General features: G+C 36.9%; 1 protein-coding gene across 5 annotated transcripts in view; it reads right to left on the reverse strand.

The window, feature by feature from the left end:
* Nucleotides 1–27217, reverse strand: part of RBFOX3 (RNA binding fox-1 homolog 3) — a 460997-nt gene that overhangs the window by 188193 nt on the left and 245587 nt on the right. For 2 of the 5 annotated variants that reach the window (XM_087955946.1, XM_087955947.1), the window contains one exon: nucleotides 1458–1584. The exons of 2 other annotated variants lie outside the window; for them this stretch is intronic. In XM_087955946.1, coding sequence (XP_087812072.1) covers nucleotides 1458–1526 — 69 coding nt within the window. In that variant the 5' untranslated portion in view covers nucleotides 1527–1584. Of the gene's footprint in view, nucleotides 1–1457; nucleotides 1585–27217 lie in introns of those variants that run through there. One more of the 5 variants, XM_087955955.1, reaches the window with a different exon arrangement.

The raw sequence follows: 27217 nt of genomic DNA on the forward strand, positions 1-27217 counted from the left end.
GATGAGGAGAGATTTATACTGAAACCTTGCTATTGGAGACAAAAATCCTGGGGTAAGGACCTCAGATAAAGATTTGTGCATTATGAAAGGAACCAGCAGTGTTGCTTTAATGGGGCTTATTAAACCACTCAATAAAGTATCAAGAGGAATATTGGCTCATGGCATTCAAGGCCTTCATTGTCTATACATTAATGCTCAAAGTATGGAAAATGGACAAGATGAGCTTGAACTCTTAGTTCAAAAGGTCTTTAATAGACCCAATGGAAACCTGTGAAAGTGATGCCCTAACCTCCATGCAGCAACTGAGGGATGTAACTTGTCTAAAAGAAGCAACAGAAAGAGAGAAGGAATTGTACTGTATATTAAAAGTATCCACACCTCTTCTGAAATCCAAGTTAATGAATTAGGTGATTCTGTAGAAAACATTCTGATTAAAATAATTGAGGAATAAAAATAATTCTGTTGGGTATTACCCAAATGAAGGGATGGCATAAAAGGCATGAAATATTTTGATAAGAAGATTAATTATATCCCAACATCTATTAGAAGACAAATTCCTTCAAGGATGTTTTTTTCAATGGGGGAAAATAATCTTCTGAAAGTAGGAAAAGGCAAAAAAGAAGAACGATCCTTTTCTTACTACTAACCAATTAGGAAGACTCATCCGAGGAGAATGCAGAAGTAGCTGGGATGCTCAAAGTAAATGACTGTGTAATGCTAGGTCTTCTTGTGTTATTCTGCCCTGTCATCCTGGAGCTTTTAATCTATTCCCCCCTGCTTACAATTGATTGGCCTAGTTATGTAAATGGCTGTTAACCATTCACTTCACAGCCACTTAAATCTTAAAACCCTCCGGCAATTAGCCAAGTTGGAGAGCAACCTGATCCTTGGAAATCCCAAAGTGCTCTGCATGGACCAGCGGTTCTGGGATCCTCCATTATTAAAATCTAGTCAGCAGGCAAAAACAACTGGCTGGATCAGCTTAACCACAGCTCCTTTGCACATTAACAATTCTTTCTGTATTTTATTATAACTGATTATCTTCTCATGTGCAGCAACAAGCAGCTGTTGTCGAATATACTACATGAACCTGACCCCTACCCCTTTTTGTCTTCCCCATATCACAATACAGTAAAACTTAACCTTAAGGAAAAGGTTGGGAGTGGTTACATTTGAAAGGAGTCCTGACTACTTGCCAGAGATGCTTTTGGGGACTCCTGCATTGAACAGGAGATTACGAATTACAGATACTTTCTAACCCAAACATTCAGTTGTTCTATGATAGGATATGCAGTCTATCATGCAATTATGCAGAGCAGAATGAATAGACAAGATTGAAATTTGAGATTGATAGACACGTGGTCAGGAAATACCTATTTATGTTCAGTAATTAAATTTCTAGAACCAACTGCATCAAAGATTACAGAAGGAACTTGCTAATGGACTTTGTGTTTTACCTTTAAAGATCCTGGAAAATGCGCGAAGTGCCAAATGACTGGAGGAAGACAAATGTTGGTTTCAAACATTTTGAAAAAAGAAGACTCCAAGGAACTACAGACCAATCAGCCTGACACTGGGAAGGTTCTGCAGAAGATCATAAAGCAATTGATTGGTAAACGCATTGAAAACAGCACAATAAATTACTATCTTTCTCCTTCTTTCTATTTTGGCTTGAGTAATCTCCTCAGTAGGTTTTGGGATACTATTTATAGGATACTATTAATAATACAGGTAGTCCTCGATGTACAACCATTCATTTAACAACTACTTGAAGTTACAATGGACCCCAAAAAAGTGACTTATGACCCATCCTCAAAGTTACAACCATTGTACCACTGGCACAGTGATGTGATTGCAATTTGGACACTTGGCAACTGTCTCACATTTATGATGGGTGTGGTGTCTTAGGTCACATGATCCCAATTTGCAATTTCCTCAGCTGACCTTTGACAACCAATTGGGGAAGCTGGATTCACTTAATGACCATGTGATTCATTTAGCAACTATATAATTTGCTTAACAAGCACAGTGATTCACTTAATGATCACAGCAAAAATAGTTGTAAAATAAGATCTGGTTGCCTGACAACTCAATATCAACATTGCTTAGTAATCAAAATTCTTGTTCCAACTGTGGTTGTAAGTCAAGTACTACCTGTATACCTTTTTTTACCACAATTAGTTACATGAGACCTCAATGACATGTTAGTTATCAAGACATATAGCTCAAATAATTCTTATCAACATATTCTCATTAACTGGAGTAAGTATTGAGTGGGTTATCACAAAGGTTTGGCCCATGCCTTATACAGTTCAGTATTCTACCAATGATATGGATGAAAGAGAGGAGGGAGTGACCAAGAAATCTGCAGATAACACAGACTTAGGTAAAATGGCTAGTACTCTAGAACAGGGGTCCCCAGCCCCTGGGTTGCAACCCACTAGCGGGGTGTGACCTATTTGGAACTGGGTCGTGTGAGTGGCGGGCTGGAGCACCCAGGCGCACAAAACTATTTGCAGAAATGGCGGGCCAGTGGGCACTCGCAGATGTGAGCACCAGCTCACCACTCACGCAGCCCAGTTCTCCTCTCTCCCCCCCCCCTGCCGGGCCGCCAAATCTCAAAGGTTGGGGACCACTGCTCTAGAAAACAGAAATAAAACTCAAAATAATCTTGTATATTAGAGAAATGGACTGGAAGCCACAGAATGAAATTTGACAGAGAAAAACACAAAATTATGCACTTAGCAAACTTAAACCAAATATGCAGCTGTAGAAAAGGAGATACTATGCTTGGGAGTTAGACTAGTTAACTGGAAGTTGAGTTAGAAGGGGAAGCAGAGTAGAAGGGGTACGAAAAGACAAAATAAAATGTAGATTGTGTTAACAGAACTACATTTTACAAACAGTAGGAAGTAGTTCCACTATATTTGACTTTATTCTCTAATGTATTGTATTTAAGCGTCATGCCGATAATGTAGCACAATGGCAATACCAGATGTGAAATGCTGCAACTTGGGATGCAACTTGGGATGCAAGTTTGTAATCATGGCGTGTGTGTAATGTCACAAACACACTTTTCATGTGGCTTCAAATTGGTTTGTGGTTGATACCATGCCTGTAACTCTCTGACAAGATATTACAGACACAACTTTTATATAACTTAGAACTTGTAATTGACAGATAATTCAACTTTCATATTAGTCTCTCTGCTTCTTAAGATCTGATTAAAGGTGAGAGACTGACTTGGTCATTAGAAGAACAAAAAATCTTTGCAGACATTGCCTTTTAAATTATAAAACTTTTTATTCTGTCCAGTTAAATTTTTATTCTCTTTAGCATAAGATGAAGCCCATTATATTGGAAGGCATCTTAGAAGTCATCCAGCCCAGTCCTCACTTAGTGCAAAGGGTGGATTATGGCTGATAGATGTATTTATCTGACATTTTTGTTTCAACTGCTCATTTTCCCTATTTCAAGATTTGATCTGACTGCATGACAAGCTAAGCCATATGTCGTAATTTGGATTACAATGTCATTAGAGCCCATCCATAAGTCAACTGTGCTTAAAGAGTTCTTTTATTGCCAGGATATAAAATTTGGATAAATAACAAATTATTTAACTCACTATAAACCAAAATAAAATGTCAATATATGCTTGTAATACCAAGCTTTTAAACTTTTTTTTTTAACAAAAAACAAACACCAATCCATAAACAAAAAACCAAGAGAATATTCCATCTCATTTCTCTATAAACATTTTAATAAGACGGTGTGTGCTTGATTCATTAGGAATGAGGAGATAGACTGAGCTCCAGCCACATGGCTAGATTTAATCTGAGCCAAAGATTAGGCAGATGGTGCTAAATGCTTAAACCCCCTGAGATGAAGAGTGCAAAAAATGTTTCTGATCTCTGAGTGTTATAATAGATTTATTGTTACTCTCAATATGAAATCAAAAGCAAGGAAAATCAGAAATATTCAACTTATTTTTATTGTGCTCTGATTCCAACATTTTGGGGTGCTTCTTTTGCTATGGATGAAATTGGCCCCTTTCTCTACCTATAGTGCAACATGTAGGACCTTTAGATGCAACTCCAAACAAGTTCCCAAGGACAACATTATATTGTACCTGCCTCTTGCTAGAGAAAGAGGTGTAAATCAAATTAATAATAATAAAAAAATTTCATAGCTATAATGATGGTGATCTCTCAAATTTGCATGGACCAAGTTACTGAAATTACATGGAAGTATGGAAATTTATAGAATTGTTGCTAATGCTTTAGATGCAATAAACACAGCCTACACACAGCCTGCATATTTAAAGTTTATATACAAAGGTTCACTATAAAAGGGATGTCTAAATATTTGCCTATTAATGAATCCAACAAGAGAGGTTGGCAAAGTGGGCATGTGGCTTTACAATCAAATAGAAGAATTATGTTTTCTATTAAATATAGTAATAGATGTGTTCCTATTATCTATTATCTGTGTTCTACTACCTCTTTAGAGAGGGGCTAATTAAACACACACACATTGAATTATCAATGCTGATCTTTAAAGATGCAATTAATCCAAATATCCTTGGTACCCTCTTAATTGTTATCTTGGACTACACCTCCATCATACCCTGGCCATGCTGGCTAGGTATGATGAAAGTGTTAGTCTAAGACATCTAGAATGCTGAATTATGTATCTTTATAATGATATATACTTGGTATATTACATAAAGCCTTTCTTTATAATTCAAGACCACAAGAGATGCAACTTGGGGAAAAAATATCCTCTTTCAAGGTTTTGTACACTTTAATAAGGTTCCAATCTGATTCCTATATAAAATTTTGATTGCTGGGTTTAGCTAACCTTGTCATGCAATTTTCAGAAGTCTTGCAACACCTCTTCCAAGGAAAAGATCGTATGTCATATGGAAGGGACTGTTCAGGTCCTGTTTTGACAAAAAGTACTGCCAAGACTAAATGTTTGCCATTCAATTTACCATTACATAAGTCTGGAGGAACTATAAAGAAATCATATTCCTTTTTAAATGGCTGCAATTGCAAAACTACAAAAGGTTCAGAATGCCTCCACTTCCCTTTTGCCTTGTTTCCATGAAATCAAATCTATATCTATTTACGGGATTTAATCAATAGGTTACATTTTCATGAATTATCCATCATATTTTTTCCATCTCTCTCTCTCTCTCTCTCTCTCTCTCTCTCTCTCTCTCTCTCTCTCTCTCTCTCTCTCTCCCTCCCTCCCTCCCTCCCTCCCTCCCTCCCTCTCTCTCATTCTCATACACCCAAAAAAATTTACATTCACTTCTTATTCCAAACATCTTAAGTATTCAAAACGCTGCAGATGGCATTTTCAAAAAATGCACTTAAAAGCCTTACTCTGATCTAAGTATACAGTGTAAATTACAATATAAGTTACAGTGTAAAACTGTTGGGAGCGCTCCAGGCACAACTGTAATACAAAATTATTATTACTGTTATTATTCATAATAGCCTTTGCTTTCAGAGTTTAGCTCTGTTTTCCCACTTGGTTTCTAGCACCACGTGTGCCTCTTTACGCACACTTTGCGAAGTCCTTAAGAGAATTATTTTGAAACAAAGGGCTCCATAGATTTCTTTGCTCAGCTCTCTCCTGTTCACGAGATACTTCATAGCTCTCTTTCTTGACAGCTTGTTGCACAGCTCTTTTATTTATCCATCAGGATGGGTTGTGAAACCTGGGATTTTATGGTGGGCTTTGTTTTTAGTTCAAGCTAGTTTGTTCGTTCTTTTCTCTGCTTCTTTATTTGTTCATTAAGGATTCAATAAAAGTGTGATAAAAATGTCTATTTCAGTAGTTAATTGCACTTGCCAGTTTAATATGCAAGTTGTACTCCACTCCCACTCCTGGGAGATATTCTGTGCCTTTCTGTAAATAAAAAAGGCAGCTTCTCTAGTCTGTGAGCTATCTACCAGACCAGCAAGGCAGACAGAGAAAGCCCAGAATTGTGGTTGATTTGCTACTTCTTCCCCTCCTTCACCTGCACTTATTCCTGGTAGACTATTTTTTTTTTAATGTATGGGGACCCAAAGCCAATCAAAATAGACCTATTCAGCTCCTTCACTATATACTACTATAGACCTCCATCTCATAGTGACCATATAAAGTCTTCCTCCTGAAAACCCTTCTGGAATACCCAGCTGGATGGCAATTCTAGGATTTGACCAATTCTTCAAGGGGGCAGCAAATTGGAGAAAGCTACTGTACAGTAAGTATTTTGGTCTCAGGCAAGCAAATGGACCTGATAGAAAGGAATAGTGTGTTTTCGTATCTTTATAAACTTTATAAATGGAGAAGAAAGAAAAAGACAATAACCAAGTGCAATAATAAAAATTGAAATGCAGATTAAGAAACAACAAAAAAGGAAATAAATTTCAAATAATTTTTAAACCTGCTTACAAATATTAGAAAAAATTAAATATACGATGGGACTTGCATTTTAAACAACAATTAAACTCTGACCAGATGGAATTGTATTGATCAGATTTTTCATGACATCAATAAACAATCTTCTTAGCTGCTGCCTACATGCGATAATTCTTTGCACTTCAGTAGATTCCAAATGCTGGGAATGCAATTCAACATCGCATTCCCACCTTTGACACTTATTTCTTTTCCAATCACTCCTTTTACAACCTGATGAATAGTAAACTAAGACAATGTGACTGGGAGTAGGCCCCAAACATTTGAGCGGTGCTGGACTTGCATTATGGTAGACCTTGACTTATGACTGTCCGTTTAACAATGGTTCAAAGGTACAACAGCACTGAAAAAAGTAACTGAGACCCATCCTTGAAATTATGACCGTCACACCACCTCTACAGTCATGTCAGTGGTGGAATTCAAAAATATTTACTACGGTTCTGTGGGCATGGCTTTGTGGGCGTGGCTTTGTGGGCTTGGCAGGGGAAGGTTACTACAAAATCCCCATTCCCTTCCCACCCCACCCTGCTTTCCAGCTCCGTTCTCCTGTGCAGGGCAACAAAAGAAGATCCAGTCAATCAGCTGGAATTTGGGAGGCAGAGAATAGATGGGGGTGGGGCCAGTCAGAGGTGGTATTTTCCGGTTCTTTGAACTACTCAAAATTTCCGCTACCAGTTCTCCAGAACTGGTCAGAACCTGCTGAATACAACCTCTGGGTCATGTGATTCCAATCTGCATATTTGCCTGCAGCATCTTGCAGTCACATGATTGAGATTTGCAACCTGCCCAGCCAGCTTCAAATAAGCAAAGTCAGTGAGGAAACTGGATTTGCTTAATGATCATGGTAAAAATGCTTAATGATCATGGTAAAAATGGTTGTAAAATTAGTACTAGTCACATGATGATGCACTTAATGACCACATCGCTTAGTGAGTGCAATTTGACTATGGAATATGATCTGACTATGGTCATAAGTCAAGGACTACCTGTATTCCACTGATGAAACCCAGTCCTGGCTAAACATTTTGCTAAACATGAGCCGTGGTGGCGCAGTGGTTAGAATGCAGTACTGCAGGGCTAACTCATTGCTCATACCAGGAGTTCAATTCTGACTGGCTCAAGATTGACTCAGCCTTCCATCTTTCCGAGGTTGGTAAAATGAGGACCCAGATTGTTGGAGATAATAGGCTGACTCCATAAACCACTTAGAGAGGGCTGTAAAGCACTGTGAAGCAGTAAATAAGTCGATTGCTATTTTTCTGTGGTATTCAATATACTAAAAATAACCCTGTTGTTGAATTATCAACATCATGCAATACTAATACAACATTCTTTAAACCCTAAACCCCCCACAGATCCATTAAGAAAAAATATTCTAGCTCATTATTCCAAATTACGTGTAAATTAGCCATATATATCTTAATACAAAATTTCAAGTGAAAATTAACATTAACTGTAGGTTTAGGAACTTTTTCTAATAGTATTAATAATTAATAATTTTAATGAAATTCATTTTTATCCAGCTCTTATATTAGTTTTATTTTATAAAACATGAGTCTTTAGTGTGTTGGGCACTAATTTTCAGTGGCCATTTCTTGAACAATTTAGGCACCAACTACTATACCTACAATTTTAGTGTATTAATATGTTATTTTTCCATATCTTGTGCTGTCCAGACAGTTTAGAGTTAATGGGAATTGGGATAGTTAGTTAGGACTTGTAGCTGTTCCCTTAAGGGAATGCATCATAGTAAATGTAGTTAAGGTATCCTGGGAAATATAATCCATGTCATGTGGCCACATCTATAACCCTGATTGGTCACTGAATTGACCCTTGGTGGGTTGGGGGAGGTTTCTTCACTCTTGCCTGAAGCCACCATACCATGCGGCTGCTTCAATCATCATGGAGTTGAGACTTAATTATCTTCCTACACCACAATTCAGATATACAAAGGACTGGACATTAAGAAGAACCTCATCATAAATGTGAGTTGACAGGATGCCTGATAAACCAATAAAAAAGACTTTGTGTGGATGCTTTGTGGAGTTGATCTATCTGCCTTTGTACAGTATTTGTACAGGACAGGCAGAATGTATCTTGTTAAAGTAGTAATAAATGTAAAATCTCCTTTATGTTGAATCTCCTGAGGACTCCTGAATGTAGCTTCTCAGTACAATTCAGAAGTGTCTTGCCATTTCCTTCTTCCATAATGTTGCTTCATCTTCCTAGTTTAGTTTACAACTCCCAAATTAAGTCTTTTGTTGAAGTACAAATCAAGTTCTACTGTATTTTGTTTTTTGAGATCAGCCAAGGTTAGCTGGGGGTGTGTATATAAGCACACAGACATGTTTCTGTAGTTACATAGCAGTCAGTGATATCATCCCCACCCCATACTGTTTTAGCACACCATTTCAAAATGACAGTGGGAGATTCGGAAATCAAGGAGATAACTCTTTTTTCTGCTTCCTCCCAAAGAGATATAAGGTTATGCTTGTATTCAGGGGCACAGCCAATCAGTTACAGATTAGTCTTGATTGATCCTATTATCCATTGCTTTATGTGTGCAAGTCTCACCTCCAATTATATCCTACTGTACTTTAAAAACCTTATTCCTCTTATAGTAGACAACAAGCTAGTCCTCAGCCTAGTTAAGATTCTAGACATAGAGCCTCTATCTCTTCTCCTCTGCAGGCACCATCTTCAATGCAATTTAAAAACAAAACAGGGAGCTATCTGCTATGCCTTTGTAACCTTCTACCAGCCCAGATGTTTGTAGGTGGGGCTCTTTTTTTAATACCATGAAAATTTTGGTTGGGGTAGATTTCAGCAGTTCTTTGTAGTAGACTTGGAGCAGCAACAACTAAAAATCATTTCAAACCCCATTCCTGGCACTACCTTTCTATATATATAAAAGCGAAATACCACTCACGCATCATCACAAAATCTCCAGAACCATAAAGCCTACAAACCTGAAATTTGGCACATATGTTCCTCTTGGCTTCTAGGTGCTCACTAAGAAAGGATTTTTCGAAATGACCATCACAGCAATAGTATTTCGTATATTATTAACATGCTCTGATGCTAAGGAGTTCTACCCTCCTCCCAGTGGTGGGATTCAAAAATTTTTACTATCGGTTCTGTGGGCGTGGCTTGGTGGGCGTGGCAGGGGAAGGTTACTGTCAAATCTCCAGTCAGAGGTGGTATTTGCCGGTTCTCTGAAATACTCAAAATTTCCGCTACCAGTTCTCCAGAACTGGTCAGAACCTGCTGAATACCACCTCTGCCCCCTCCCCACCTGAAAAGAAATCTGTTCCAAATGCAAAACACAAGCAGAGAAGAGGAGTTTCAGTTTTAGTTTCACAGCACCAAGCAGATTTAGTACAGAACAGTTGAGCTAACCCACGCCCAGGCTCCTTGCTGTCTTCTTCTTGCTCACACAGTAAATACTCTTTCACTTTCCAAACACACTGACAGAATGCTACCCAGATGAATACCGATGAATGTTGGTAGGCAGAGGCAGAATTTACCCCCTTATTTTCTTCCCCCAACACTAAGCCCAACCACATAGTTTCATAGCAAAGCACAGGTATCGAGCTAGTTTATTTATAAAAATCTATTTTCATAGGAGCCCATCCACCATTTCATATCTGCTGAGTTTAACTGGCATCTCCTTGTGTTAGGCATTGGCACAGGGGGAATGGAACATTCTCAATAGTTAATGATACACATTTTATAGCACGCTGCCTAGAATGTATGACAAAAGCAGCTTCCCCTAATCTAATGCCATTATATCCAGGCATTATGGTAGTTGTAGTACAACACTCATGCAGGCTTGAGGAGGCTGTCCAGATTTAAAACCCTTTTAAGGAAGCATTCCAATTTGTTTTAATCAAAAAAGCATTTAAAGTAACCACTGCATCCCTATTTAACAAACCAGATTTACATTTCAATTCTTTTTTCTATAAATGCCTCTCAAGGAGACAGAACTTTAAATAATTTCAAGTACACAGAAGCAAGTTGGCCTTTTCTGATAACCCCAGTAAAATGTTCAAAGGTATTTTCAAAATAAAAACAAATAAACACAGCAACTAACCCATCCGCACTACATAGATATGCAGTTTCTCTGCTTTTTCTCTCTCTCCCTTTTGATGTAGCTTTATTTACTCTCTGGTATGCTTTAAATTGTAACAGCAGCTTCTCTTTAATTATGGCATCTCTCAATATTTGCAGAAGTTTTCATCTCCATCAGGATACATTTCTCCTTACTTTATCATGAGTGATACACTTTAAAGAGTAAAATTGATAACTTAATGTCACTGAATAACAGTATCTCCACATCTACCTTTAGACTGAACTATTTCAGGGTACCAAAAAGAGAATTCCGATCAATTTTGAAGACTATTGTTTGATGAAGTAACATTTAAAAAACCTTTTCTTGGATCTGATCCTTGAGAATGAAAAAAAGGAATTTTAGTATTGTAGATACAAATGACCTCATTAACTGTCACATTAATTATATACTGAAAGGATATTTTTTAAATGATACTATTAACATACACTGCTCAAAAAATAAAGGGAACACTTAAACAACACAATGTAACTCCAAGTCAATCACACTTCTGTGAAATCAAACTGTCCACTTAGGTAGCAACACTGATTGACAATCCATTTCACATGCTGTTGTGCAAGCGGAATAGACAACAGGTGGAAAGCATAGGCAGTTAGCAAGACATCCCCAATAAAGGAGTGGTTCTGCAGGTGGTGACCACAGACCACTTCTCAATTCCTATGCTTTCTGGCTGATGGTTTGGTCACTTTTGAATGCTGGAGGTGCTTTCACTCTAGTGGTCTAGTGCCTTCACTCTAGTGAGACGGAGTCTATAACCCACACAAGTGGCTCAGGTAGTGCAGCTCATCCAGGATGGCACATCAATGCGAGCTGTGGCAAGAAGGTTTACTGTGTCTGTCAGCATAGTGTCCAGAGCATGGAGGCGCCACCAGGAGACAGGCCAGTACATCAGGAGACGTGGAGGCGGCCGTAGGAGGGCAACAACCCAGCATCAGGACCGCTACCTCTGCCTTTGTGCAAGGAGGGGCAGGAGGAGCCCTGCCAGAGCCCTGCAAAATGACCTCCAGCGGGCCACAAATGTGCATGTGGCTGCTCAAACGATCAGAAACAGACTCCATGAGGGTGGCATGAGGGCCCGATGTCCACAGGTGGGGGTTGTGCTTACAGCCCAACACCGTGCAGGACGTTTGGCATTTGCCAGAGAACACCAAGATTGGCAAATTTGCCACTGGCGCCCTGTGCTCTTCACAGATGAAAGCAGGTTCACACTGAGCACATGTGACAGATGTGACAGGGTCTGGAGATGCTGTGGAGAACGTTCTGCTGCCTGCAACATCCTCCAGCATGACCGGTTTGGCAGTGGGTCAGTAATGGTGTGGGGTGGCATTTCTTTAGGAGGCCGCACAGCCCTCCATGTGCTCGCCAGAGGTAGCCTGACTGCCATTAGGTACAGAGATGAGATCCTCAGACCCCTTGTGAGACCATATGCTGGTGCAGTTTGCCCTGGGTTCCTCCTAATGCACGACAATGCTAGACCTCATGTGGCTGGAGTGTGTCAGCAGTTCCTGCAAGATGAAGGCATTGATGCTATGGGCTGGCCCGCCCGTTCTCCAGACCTGAATCCAATTGAGCACATCTGGGACATCATGTCTCACTCCATCCACCAACTCCACATTGCACCAGACTGTCCAGGAGTTGGGGGATGCTTTAGTCCAGGTGTGGGAGGAGATCCCTCAGGAGACCATCCACCATCTCATCAGGAGCATGCCCAGGCATTGTAGGGAGGTCATACAGGCACGTGGAGGCTACACATACTTCTGAGTCTCATTTTGACTTGTTTTAAGGACATTACATCAAAGTTGGATCAGCCTGTAGTGTTTTTTTCCACTTTAATTTTGAGTGTAACTCCAAATCCAGACCTCCATGGGTTGCTAAATTTGATTTCCATTGATAATTTTTGTGTGATTTTGTTGTCAGCACATTCAACTATGTAATGAACAAAGTATTTAATAAGAATATTTCATTCATTCTGATCTAGGATGTCTTATTTTTGTGTTCCCTTTATTTTTTTGAGCAGTGTACATAAATATTGTTGACTTGCCAATGGAAACTATTCACAGATAAAGGAATTGACTGAATATTCAAGAAAGGAATCCTAGAGTGCAGCTAACAAACCTGTGACAGTTGAATAAATTTCATGTGGATAATTAATGAAGTTTTTAAAACTGTTATGTTCTCCCTTTCAGTCTGTGGAAAAGTGGAAAGAAGCTTTCTTCAGTTTTCACAGTACAAAATAATAAGCTGGTTTATGTCCTGTCCACTGGACATAACATCTGAAAGAGCAAATAAATTACATATAGGTCTATTCTTTCATTTCTCGATTTTAGATTTCGTCAGTGTGCTTTCCACATTCCACATTTCCATAATATATATAAAATATTAATTAGAAATTTAAATTCTTATTATATATTTAAGGTAATATTAACTGAAATATAGTAATTAATTTAAAGAAGTAATTGGGGTTATAACATTGTTATATACTTAAACATAGTTGAATGATTTTTTTGACCTGTTAGATGATTTAAGAATTGATGATTTATTGAATTCATTAAGACTAGATACAATACTAATAGAACGTGAGGTGAACAATTAGAGTAATAACAAGTAAAGTGGGCTGGAAAGTTTGAAACTATAGTTAAGTAACTGATAAGAATCTCCTCGCCTAACGGTGTTAAGAAATTAGACCAAGCAGATAAACAGTAATATAAAAGCTTAGAGAATTGAGAAAATCGAATTGTAAAATACAGATAAAGTTGATGGTAGTAGGCAATACGATTTGGGAGAATATAGCTAGGCTAGTGGAGAAACAACAAAGAATTATTAAAGATATGACCAGCACATCTACCACAATTACTAAAGTAGGAAGAAAACCAGCACCAGCAGTAACACCATCCACCCCCACAGCAACATCGACCCAAAAAGATTGAAGGGATGTTGGCGCCAGAAAAATCCACAGCCCAAACCAGAACACAATCTGTTCAAAACCACAATTATTAACTATCCAAAGCATGATGTTGACATTGCAGGAACCGATGTCCAAAAACCATACGGAAAGCAAAGTAGAAAGATGAAAGAAGAATTAAAAAATGAGTTAGGAAATGAGAAGTAAAGTCACAAATTTGGATGGAAAGATAGGCCACATCCAAGAATTGATTAAAATAAGCGAAGAGAAGATTAAGCGATTGAAAAACAAGCTAATCAAGCGGAAAAGAAGTTGGAAGGCATGGAACAAACAATTAAGGAGCAGAATGAGACCCTGACTCATCTTGAGATGGACAAGGCCTCCTATTATCTTAGATTCCAGAACGTGGAGGAGAGAGGGGAGAGAACTTACCGTTGGTGATGGCGGAGATGTTGGCGGAGCTTCTGAACAGAGATAGGGATGAGATGGTGAATGAGCTGGACAACGTATACAGAGTGTACCACGAGCTACGTGAGACAGCATAGACTCCCCAGAAAAGTGCATATTAGATTTGCAAGGAGGCGAGTGAAGGATATAATTTATAGAGATTACGAGAGATGAAGGTATAAAATATAAAGATAGAGAAATGATTGTTCTAAAACAGGTGCCGAGGAGAATTCGCGAACAAAGGAAAGATTATCGATTTCTCACGAATTACTTAAACAAAACAAAAAATCTTTTAGATGGATTATCCCAGAGGGTATACTAGCAATATGGAAGGAAAAAGGGTGAGAATAGATAACCTAACCAAAGCTCAAGAATTCTTTGACCAAATAGGAAGAATAGAGGAAGAACTGAGTAGCAGAGAGACGACCATAATATTCCGAGTCAAGAAGAGCTACAATCTAGAAGCAGGGGAGTCAGAAGGAGAAGGAGAGGGAAGGAGATGAGGAGACATTGGGAAAAGAAGAAATAGGAGTGAGGACGAGAAGTCAAGCGGACGAGTAAAAATATTGAGGGGTAGAAGTAAGAAAGGAATGGATAAAGGAGTGAATTTGATATCTATAAAAATCAATGGGTTAAATGACCCAGCTAAGAGAAAAGAATATTTTTAAGTTAGAAAAACAAAAAGCGGATATAATATGTATTCAAGAGGTTCATATAAAGAAGAGAGATAAAGGGTAAGTTGAGGAATCATTATACTAAAATCTCAAGGTGGTTTTCAATGATGGAGGCAATGTTTCACTTAAATATGATGGACATCAGTACAAAACTTAAATATTACCAAATATTAGATAGTGAGGGAAGAATTAAAACAAAACAGGAACTAGAATCACAAGAGATAGTTATGGATAATTGGTCATATTTTCAAGTAAAACTGAGATATAACAAAGACGTAAAGGAATATGGAATTGAGGTAAAAGACACATATTTAGATAAAATACTTTTAAACCCTGAGAAAAGTTTGATTTCCAAATTATGTAATTATTTACTAGAATATGAAATGGCCGAGAAAATTGTGAAAGGTCCTATGTTAGCTGGGGAAACATTTTTTGGTTATAGTATTGATCTGGATGCCTGGGAAGAAATCTGGCAGAAAAACCTGACACTAACCAAATCAGTAGCACACAAGGAGAATCTATACAAAATGATGTACAGATGGCATCTGGCACCCTCTAGATTGGCCAAAATATTTCCGACAGTCAATCCTTGCTGTTGAAAATGTAAAGGGAAATTTGGTACATATTTTCATTCATGGTGGACTTGTCCTGAGATAAAGAAATATTGGTTAAAAATAAAAACGTGGATAGAAGAAATTATAGAGTGTGGGCTGGAGTGGAAACCGGAATTATTTTTGTTGGGAATGATCAAAGGGGATTATCCCGATAAAGTAAAATATCTGACCATCTATTTATTAACTGCGGCACAGATTTCACTAGCACAATATTGGAAGAACCCAAATATACCACCGATACAGGTTGCTATTCAGAAAACATGTGAGTGTGCCCAATTGGAGAGGCTTATGCTTAAAATCACAGGCAATCTTCTGATCCTAGCAGGTCTGTGAGCATAGCAAAGAATGAAGATACTTGGAATTCTGGAAGTATATAATGGCTCCAATGCTAAGCATGATCAGTAACAAAAATATTTGTTTATGAGTTGCATCCTAACATTCTATCCAGATTCATAAAATGCACTGTAGAGGTAGTCCTCGATTTATGACTGCAATTGAGCCCAAAATTTATGTTGTTAAGTGAGACATTTGTTAAGTGAGTTTTATGACCTTTTGTGCCACAGTTAAGTGAATTACTATAATTGATAAGTTAGTAACCCGGTTGTTAAGTGAATCTGGCTTCCCCATTGACTTTGATTGTCAGAAGGTTGCAAAAGTGAATCAAATGACCCTGGGATACTGCAGCTGTCATAAATATGAACCAGTAGCCAAACATCTGAATTTTGATCATATGATCCTGGAGATGCTGCAAAGGGCTGGCGTCGCGGCGGCATGTCGTGCGATCTTGAAGATCCAAGATTGCCGCCGATATCTTTGTTGCTGGACAGTCCTCTTGGACCTAAACTGTCCCGAAGAGATGGTGAAAGTAAAGAGCACATCCTGCCAATCCCAGGGACACCGCAAACTCCCTGGTAGATCCAGGAGAAGCTCTTTTGCCAGCAGCAAAGAGGCAGCCATCAAAGCTGCTGAAGCTGGGACAGCTCCGAAATGAAAGGGAACGGAAAGAGAAAGTGTGTCAGTTTAGTGAGAGGTTTCTTTTTGACTTTATTATTAGAGAGATCACCCTAAGAAAAAGAAAGGATTTGTAAAATTAAAGACAGAAGTGGTTAAGCGGCGATTTTAAACAGGAAGTCAAAATTAGTGTTTTTTTTTTTTTTTACTGCTGGATTGTTTATGGTTCTTTACTTTGAAACTGGACTGTTTTTTTTTTAATTCTATTTTTTCTCTTTTTATTTTTTCTCTTTTTGCTTTTATAATATTTTAGGTTAGAGATTCCTTTTTAGTGTTTTCTCCTAAGTTTTTTTTTCTTTTTAATTAATTAATTAATTCTTTACTAAATTAAAATATAGTTTTGGTTTTGGAAAAGGAGGGGGAAAGTGAAAGCGAACGAAAATCTGTAACACTGCCACCCAAAGGCTTAGAAACATTGTTTTTTCTTTTACTTTCTAAGACCGGGCAAAGCTGAGAAAGAACTGAGGCTTCTTTTCAAGGACTTTGAGCCTGTTTGATAAGATAGAGGGAAAAGCATGGGAGAATGTTATTACAGGTGCTCTTCTGGGTTACTATCAGTGGCTGGAGTCTGGTGTTGAAAGAAAGTTTGGAATTTACAGAAAGAAGATTACAAGACCCTAGAGAAGAGAGTTATAAAATTGTTTGGATTTTAACAAAAAGCCTTGGATATTATATAGGTGCAGTGTGTTCTTTCTCCTTCTTTTACCTTTTGCTTACGTTGGGCTATTTTCTACTCACCCCCTCCTTGCTAGCTACTTATTTTTGGTAGATACTTGGGATTCTGGCATTTTGGAATTTACTTTTGCCTTCCTTTTTTGTCTTTTTATTATTTTCATTTTTATTTTTTTTAAAGGAAATCCTTTCTCCTCTACCTGTTTTTTCTTATTGCTATTAGTATTATTTTTTCTTTCTTTTTTTCCATGGGAGTAGCTTTTTTTCCTCGCTCATCCTTTTAATTCTTATATTGGATTTTTTTTGTACAGCTGAGACTTCTTAATTGGATTAAGGTGTTGAAGGACCTGAAGAATTTTAATTTTTTTCTTATTTTTTTCATTCTTTATATTTGCAAACTTTTCCTTTTCCCCCTTTTGGCCTAATTTTTCTTTTTGGGTTTTTCTTGCCAATTAGTCAATCGATTGGATTAGGGTCTACAAGAACCTGAAGAAATTTTTCTTTTCTTTTCTTTTCCTTTTTTCTTTGCTATTTCTTTCTTGGAATCACAATTGTTTACTACACGAGTGGATTAAGGTCTAGAAGGACCTGAAGATTTTGAATTGTTTACAACCTTATAATTTTTTGGTGAAATGAATAGGAAACTAACGGCGGCTGGTTCTTCAATTCCTACATCTTCCTCTTCACCATCTGGAGGACAACATTCAATACAGACGATGTTACAACAGGAAAAAAAACAGGAAAAGGTGACCCTATAGATGATTATGCAAGGAATTCAAAACATATAAGCAAGAACAGAAAATATTGAAAGAGGACAGAGAACATTGAACAAAGAACAGGAAAAACTCATGAAAAGGTGGAGAACATTCAACAAATGATGATGAAGTATGATGAGAGACTACAAAAAATTGAAGAAGATAAACAAAGAGATAAGAAGATTGGAGAGATTAACTGTGATTGAACAATATAAGACTGGGATGCTAGGATGGGAGATTGACAGATCAGAATTTTATCTTAGATTCCAAAACATAGAGGAAGAAAAGGGACAAAACTTGACAGAGATAATGATAGAAATTTTGGCTGAGGCATTGGAAATAACCAAGAGAAGATGATGGATGGAATAGATGAGGTTTTGAGTTTTCACAAGATATGCAATGAGAAATAGTTTGCCAAGAGAAGTTCACATTAGATTCACAAAGAAAGCTATTAAAGCATAAATACTACAGGTGGCAGAGAGAAAACATTGAAATACAAAGATAAGGAGATTGTAGTCCTGAAACAAGTACCCAGAAGAGTGAGAGAGATGAGAAGAGAGTATTGATTCTTGACTAAAATACTACTCAAAAAAGAGGTGAATTATAGATGGCTGATACCAGAAGACTTAATGTTTACATGGCAGAAACAAAGACACAGAATTGATTCAATTGAAAGCAGAATTATTTTATACAGAATACTTCAGAGGGAAAGAGGAGGAGATGGAAAAAGAAATGTCACTAATCGAATTCCAAGAGGACTGTGAAACAGCGATTGAAAAAGAAGAAGGTGCTGTTGGTGGAAAGGTGGAAGTCAGAGAACAACGAGAACCAAGATCTACAAGGGCTGTAAAACCTACTTATAAAGTATAACCATGGAAGAGAAAAAACTGATTGCAATTAATATAAATGGACTTAACTCAGCAGTTAAGAGAAGGAAAACTTTCCATAAATTAGAGAAATTAAAATTTGATATAATCTGCCTACAAGAAGTACACATTAAAAAGCAACATGAACAAATATTGATACAGCCAAAGCTAGGGAAAATATTTACGGCTTTAACACAATGCAAGAAAAGAGGAGTGGTTTTATATATTAAAGATACTATCCCAGCGAAATTGATTTATACAGATGATGATGGAAGACTCTTAATGGTGGAAATAATGGATAATAATATGAAAACACTCCTGATAGCAATCTATGCTCCAAATGACAATCAAGAAGAATTTTATAGAAAATTATATATGAAAATAATTCAACTGGACTATCTTAACATTTGTATGATAGGATATTTTAATGGAATAGTAGATCATAAACTGGACTATACAACACAAAAAACAACAAAGCAAAGTAGCAAGACTCTCCCTAAATCCTTTTTAAAATGATAGATGAAATAAATTTAAAAGATGCATGGAGAGAAAAGAAACGCTAAGACCAAACAATACACTTTTTATTCAAACAGACACTCATCATGGTCTAGAATAGACATGATATGGATGTCAACAGAATTGATTGCTAATCTACAAGAAATTGACATAGAAACAAGTACTTGGGCAGACCATAATCCAATGACAATTCAATGGAAAGGACAAAGAAGAAGATCCAGATGGACTTTAAACAATACTATATTAAAAAGAAAAAAAAGACTTTATACAGAAAATGGAAAAAAAATTAGCTTTTTCTTCAAAGAAAATAAAAAAGAAGATACATCAATGCAGAATTTATGGGATACAACGAAGACTTATGCTAGAGGCTTGATAATAGACTATATAAGGAAAAGAAATATTATGAAAAGACAAGCCTCAGGCATTAGAGGATGAGTATAAAAGACTTGAAAAGAGTTACAGAAATTGGCACAGGAGGACATTAAGTTAAAAATGGAAACAATTAAACATAAAATGGGATTAACAGGGAAAGAAGAATTAGCACAGAAAATCAGAGGTGCAAAGCAGAACTATTTCAAAGAAACAAATAAACCAGGTAGATGGTTAGCATATAAATTGAGAAAGGAGAGAGAATCAAGAAAAATATTGCAATTAATAGATGATCAAGGCCAAGCTTGTTATGGAAGTAAAGAGAAGAAATTTTTTTACGAGACTACTATGGGAAACTGTATGAACAAGAGAATATAGGCGATGAAAGAGTTAAACAATACCTGCAGAATGCTAATCTACCCCAGATACCTAAAGAGACTGAAATAATGTTAGAAAGTAACATAACGATGATGGAGTTAACTGAAGCACTTAAGAAGCAAAACAATGGAAAGGCACCAGGTCCAGATGGACTTCCAGCGAATTCTATAAGACACTACAAGAATCGTTGAATCTTCCATTGCTAGAAGTTATGAATGAAGTTATGTCAAAGAAGAGGATAATCGTGGTCAGAAGCATATATTACACTTGTCCCAAAGGAGGATGCTGACCCACAACAAATTAAGAACTATAGACCTATTTCCTTGTTAAATTCAGAATATAAAATCTTTGCTTCAATATTGGCAGAAAGACTTAAAAGATATTTGAACAACTTTATTCATCCTGATCAAAATAGGTTTCTGCCAAAGAGACAAATTAAAGACAATATGAGAATAATTTTAGATACCTTGGAATATTATGAGGCACATCCCAAAAAACAAATGGTTTTGATATTCTTAGATGCACAGAAAGCCTTTGATAATGTGAACTGGAGATTCATGTTATTACAGTTGGAGCAGATGGGCTTTGGTAAGAAATTTATCCATGCCATAGAAGCTATATATCATAAACAAACAGCAAAGGTAATGACAGAGGAGAATTGACAGATTCCATTGATATAAGAAAAGGGACAAGACAAGGCTGCCCATTGTCACCTCTGTTGTTTGTGTTAACTTTGGAAGTGTTAAATAGAAACATTAGAGAAGAAAAAAGACATAAAGGGATGAAAATTAAAAGGAAGAATTTAAATTGCAAGCATTTGCAGATGACCTGGTTTTCATTTTAGAAGATCCATTAGAAACAGCATTTAAATGGATACAAAAGATAGAGGCATATGGAAAAGTAGCTGGTTTGAAAATAAATAAAGATAAAATGAAGATTTTGACAAAGAATATGTTATTAAGACAAAAGGAAGAATTGGCGGATGTTTTGAAAATCCAGGTCACAAATAAGGTTAAGTACTTGGGGATACATTTGACAGCAAGGTGTAGCACACTTAAAGAGAATAACTATATTAAACTCAACAGATTGCGACAGACTTGGCAAAATGGGAAAATTTACAGTTATCATTAACAGGGAGAATATCAACAATTAAGATGAATATATTACCTAGAACTTTATATCTGTTTCAAACAATTCCAATTAGGCTAGGGAAAGACTACTTTGAAGATTTAAATAAAATAGTGCTGAAGTATATATGGCTGGGAAAGAAAGCGAGAATAAAATTAAAACTGTTGCAAGAAGCTAGAATAAGAGGAGGATTTGGCCTGCCTAATTGGGAGTTATACGATCAAGCTACAAATCTGATGTGGGTTAAGGAATGGATAACACTAAGAAATACTAGATTGTTGACATTAGAAGGACATGATCTGTTGCTGGGTTGGCATGCCTTCTTATGGTACAAGAGAAATAAAGCACAGGGGTATTTTAGAAGACATTATATAGTGAGTCTTTGTTGTTAAACTGGGAGAAGACTAAAAGACAATGTTATTTGAAAATTCCAGTCTGGCTATCAACTATTGAAGCATTTTCTTATCCTATAACATATAAAAAGGAACAAACAGTTAGATATAGTGAAATATTGAATGAAAAGGGTGAACTTAAATCTATGCAAAAACTAGAAGAACAAGGTATAAAGATGAATTGGTTTTCATACGCACAAATACGCTCTAGATATGATAAAGATTCCAAAACAGAAGGTTTTTATGATAAACTGACTGACTTAGGTAAGATTTTGATAGATATTGATGATAAGGTGATTAAAAAACTGTATGGATATTTATTAGAAATTAAGCTAGAAGAAGAACAAGTTAAAGAAATAATGATTGCTTGGGGGAAAAATTTTGGATATGGGATTGACTTAGAGAAATGGCAAAAATTGTGGTCTCAAAATTATAAAATGACAATGTGGAAAATGTTGGAAATGTCATCAGATACCTGGTTCATATTACCATATGTGGTGGACATGCGCGGATGTTAAAAGATACTGGACTAAAATCCACGGTTGGAAAAAATGACAAAAAAACACATAGACTTGAAACCAGAGATATTTTTATTGGGAATTTTACCTGAAATATACAGTAGAGAATTGAAATATTTGATTGTAAATGTATTAACAGCGGCTAGGATTGTATTTGCCAAAAATTGAAAAAATGAGAAAACACCAACGCAGGAGGAAGTTATCAAGAAAATAATGGAATGTGCTGAAATGAGTAAATTGACATTTGAAATTAGAGAACAAGAAGATAAACAATTTTATAAGATTTGGGCTTTATTTTATCAATGGTTAGAAAATAAAATATGGTAATGAAATATGTAGAACTTTAGAATAGAACTATATAGAATATATAAAGATGTATTATCATATTATTATTATGGGATGGATTTAGGATGATAATATGAATTACTATAAGATAAATCAATTTAAAAATATGGAACATCTCGCATAATATGAATGAATAATAGTTTAGTCAAATGATTGAGTAACAATGATAATAATGTATTTAGGAATATTTGATTGATAATATGAGAATATATACAAGTAATTGTAAGTGAGGACTATGGAGTGGATGCACAAAACAATTTGTAACCAACCGACATACTGTATGTACGTAAGTGGAAGATGTCTTGATGTTTTTATGTTGTGTTTGTGTAAGTTTGTCTAAAAAATAAAAAAAAAGTTTTTTTAAAAAATAAATATGAACCGGTAGCCAAACATCTGAATTTCGATCATATGATCAGATGCTGCAAAGGTCATAATTGTGAAAAATGTCATAAGTCACTTTTTTCAGTGGCGTTGTTAACTTTGGACGGTCACTAAATGAACTGTTGTAAGAGAGGAGTAACTGTATACCAACACAGATTACATTTTCTGAGAGATGGCCATATTTTCCAGCAGAGCACAGGGCTTTAGTCATTCAACGTTTTATTTTCTAAGAATTTCTGTGAAGCCTATGTGAGACCAAGTCGGGGGACCCGGACAATAGCAGCATGCTAGTTCCTCATCTTATTGTTTATATTAAACAATGTATATACCAGGCAGCTAAAGGAGATGGTTGCAGATATTCTGGTGCCTACAATTCCTCTGGTTATGATGGTTAAAGAAGTCTTCCCTATTGTAGTAACTCTTCGGCACTGTATGCTCAGAGGATTAATCTAAATTTTCACTAATTGACAATATGAATTTACTGGGCTGTCAGAAAAAAAAATGGCATTCTTAGAAAACCAAGAAGTTTGTTTTCCATAAAATTATCGTTCCCTTCACTATATTGCCTTTTAGTGTGCTAGTGTAAGGATGAAGAAGTAGATGGGTTCAACTTTTTAATGTTTCAGTTTTGGGGTAAGAAACTTTCTAACCTATGTTTCCTTATTTAATTGTGTGTTGTTGTTTTTTTAAAAATACAAAGCTTAGAATGGTTACAGTTGATATCCTCCTTCCAAAGAAGTTTTTCATCCATTCTGGAAGTGTGTGGGGCTTTCTCAGAAGTACAGGTAGTCCTCGACTTATGAGCCCAAAATTTCTGATGCTAAATGAGACATTTAGCATGGAGCCTCGGTGGCGCAGTGGTTAGAGTGCAGGACTGCAAGCTACTCCCACTGCAATTTGGCAGATCGAATCCCACCAGGCTCAAGGTTGACTCAGCCTTCCATCCTTCTGAGGTGGGTAAAATGAGGACCCAGATTGTTGGGGGCAATAGGCTGACTCTGTAAACTGCTTAGAGAGGGCTGTAATGCACTAGAAAACGGTATACAAATCTAAATGCTATTGCTATTTGTTAAGTGAATTTCCCTCCATTTTGTGATCTTTTTTGCCATGGTTGTTAAGCGAACTACTGCAGTTGTTAAGTGAACCGTGTGGTCAATAAGCAAATCTGGCTTCCCCCACAGACTTTGCTGGTTGGAAGCAGATTGGCAAGGGGACAAATGGTGATCACATGACCTCAGGACACTGCAATTGTCATAAATACATGGCAATTGCTGAGAACCCGAATGTTTTTGATCATGTGATCATGGGGAGACTGAAATGGTTGCTAAGTGTGAAAACCAGTCATAAGTGGCTTTTTTCAGCGCCACTCCAATTTCAAATGGATCACTAAACAAATGTTTGTAAGTTGAGGACTACCTGTATGGGTTCCCCAAAGGACTGTACAGGGTCCACTAAGCATTTGTAAATGGGCTTCAATGTTTAATAACGTATGATAAAAGGAACCGATGATCGAGCCAAAGCTCTCCATCCTAAAACGGTATTGACATTACCAGGTAGCAGCACGGAACCACTTTCTAGATGAACCCGTCCTTTTCTGTAACCATTAGTTAATAGAGCAATATCAATAATGTGAAAGGCCATTTCTAGAATAAAAGCAGACGTATTTATCAATGCTGCAGCAGGCTATCAGTAGTATAGCAAACATCACCCGCTATATTACCGAGAAGAAAAGAGAAAACTCACACTGTAGTTAATAATTAAGCCTAATTTATGTAAGAAGCCAAACTATGGAAAAATCTAGTGCAGTGCATACAGCAAGCTTTTACTTTAGAAACTGGCTACCAGAGCACACTACAATATTGTTCTCCTGCTGCATTGTGATTTATCAAAGTCAGCATCTCCAGCGCAAGAGAAATCAAACATCATGAATAAAGTGCAACTTTAAAATTCCTCTCCTCTGACTGAGCCCAAGCAGAGCCTACTAACATGCAGGGTTTTTCGTTTTTTGGTTGTTGTTTTTTGTTATCGATGCTCTTCTCTAATAAAGTCGATGCTGGCTTAGCTTCCATGCGTACAGCACATTTGCTCAATTAGAAGGGAACAAATAAGGCAACAGGCCAACATGGCCTAGAAATGAAATTCCATAGAAAGGAAACAGGTTTCTGCAGTCAAGACAAGCAAGAGCTGCAATGTTATCTTTTGAAGTGATGTTTTGGGTGTTAACTCGCATCCCTAGGTCAGGATATTTAAGCAGTATAGGAAGTTCTCAACATACAACGATTTGTTTAGTGTCTGTTCGAAGTTGCAACAGCACTGAAAAAAGTGACTTATGACCATTTTCCCCACTTAAACCATTGCAGCACCCCCATGGGTCATGTGATCAAAATCTGAATGCTTGGTGACGGGTTCATATTTGTGATGGTTGCAGTCTCCTGGAGTCAGGTGATCATCTTTTGTGATCTTCTGACAAGCAAAGTGAATTGGAGAAGACAGATTCATTGAACAACCGGGTTATTAATTCAAGAACTGCCGTGATTCACCTAACAACTGTGGCAAGAATGGTCATAAAATGGGGCAAAACTCACTTAACAATTGTCTTGCTCAGCAACAGAAATGTTGGGCTTAACTGAGGTCATAAGTCGAGGACTACCCGTAAGCTGTAAGAGGAGAAAGGTTTAAAAAGAAAAAAAAAAGTACTTTTCATACTCAACTTAGACTGGGGATCTGTATGTCAAGTGTTCCTATAAAAAGAATAGGGGGAGCAAAAATTAAAAAGGAGAGAAATGAAACTGCAATTAATTTTTCTCTCTCTTCCAAATCTCTTTCCCTTTGCCATTTCAGTCGGTTTCTCATGTGTATGGGGCACACAAGCTAAAACTCAAATGACCTCTAACACAAGCCAATTGAACCTGAAAAGCCAAACCCAAAATTTCAAAATTCTGCTCTAGCGGAAAATATTTTAAAGTACTTTAGCTTAATTTAATAGTTTGTTCCAGCAGTATGGTTTTCCCATATATAAATGATAGTAAAAGAAATGTGTAAGAAAAGAAATGGGCTAAGAGTCTTCAAACATCTGAGGAGATTTTATGTGGTAATAATTTTGTTTCTGATTATTATTGGAAGATATTAATTTAAAGCCATTTTCTTTATAATCAAAGGGTTTTTCACATTATATATTTTTTGCTGACAATTTATAGAGAATATGCTAAAGTTATAGCTTTTCCATACATACAAACACACAAACACAAACACACACATGGTTTTTTTAAAAAATCCCTCATTTGGTATAAATGTACTTAACTTACAATTACTGTATTATTGCTTGTGCATTGTGGCATGATGTACATCCTAGTTTACTAAACCTCATCAGGAATGTAGACTATTCACTCTCAATTTGTTGTTCTCCGTATCAGTGGACTAATCGGTCAAAATCCTAGAAGCAAGCTTTCCTGTTTGATGGTCAATTTTTGATTCAAAATGTCAGACTCTGTGAGGTCAAACCTCAATTCTAAACAGACGTGTTTGGAAATACAGCTCCAGATGGAGTTTTATTAGGAAGCAATGTTTAATTGTAACTTACTAGTATGTGTAACCTCTCGCATGAGTCCAGGAGCAAAGTCAGAACAAGTGGACAGGAAGAAACACATTTTCTTATATTTGTGTAATATAGTATAATAAGCTCAAATACGTGACTGGCTGTGATGATAAACCAGGTTGGTTTATAGCTAAACCATCATGCCTAGAGCTGACTGAAGATTATGTTTGAATTCTTATACCAAGACAATGTTAATCTCAAGCAGACTTTGAAGTTTATTTTAATATTTTGAAGGAAAGACAAGCTACCATGTGAAAGATTACTTGAAAATAATGTATTGCTGCAGGAGCCTCTCTGCACAATTGCTGCTTAGAAAAGGATGGTGAGGAAAGAGAAACTTTTTTCAACCACTAGTTGACAGTCAGAGATATAGAGCACTAATTCTCTGCCATCAGATCCAATCAATTATTTACTTTGCCCAGAATTCTTCTAAGAACAGAACAAGATCCATCTTCTACTTTCTTTGGAATGCTTGATCTTAGATAAAGCAAAAGTAATCCTGTCTATTTTCACATAATTTTGTTTTCTACAAGCCGGTACAATTGACAGTGTTACAAATAGGTTCATAATGAGAACTGTAGTTTTAATTTGAATTCCATTTTGTGGCCTTGATAAAGCCAGAAATCCCATTTGCTAGTCGGAACAACTGGGGTTAAACTGATTCCCACTGTCAGCTAACCCTGAGGCTGCCCCTATAGCTTTAAACGCTTTGGAAGAAACAAGCTTTTACTCAGAATGCTGGTTTCTCATTCCGAAGCTTTTGTGACTCAGTCACCTGCACTCTTTCTATACTGCAGAAGGGAAATCCTGCCTTTGACAGCAGACAGGGACTGGGGATAATAGAATCCAGCACTATCAAGGCAAGAAGTCACTGTTCTGGAGGAAACACGATTGCTCTGGAAAGACTAAAGCATCTTCGGTACGTTTCAGTGTCACAATTCCTTTCTGGATCCATACTAGCACAATTTGTATTTGGTAGAACACATTCTTTCCAGCAGCTTCAATGTCTAGGGTGTTGCTCTTACTGACTTTAGTAGAAGTTGAAAGGAAG

This window comes from Notechis scutatus, chromosome 2 (assembly GCF_049901735.1).
Source record: "Notechis scutatus isolate UNSWTSFEM ecotype Mainland chromosome 2, rNotScu1.2, whole genome shotgun sequence".
NCBI classification, from domain to species: Eukaryota; Metazoa; Chordata; class Lepidosauria; order Squamata; family Elapidae; genus Notechis; species Notechis scutatus.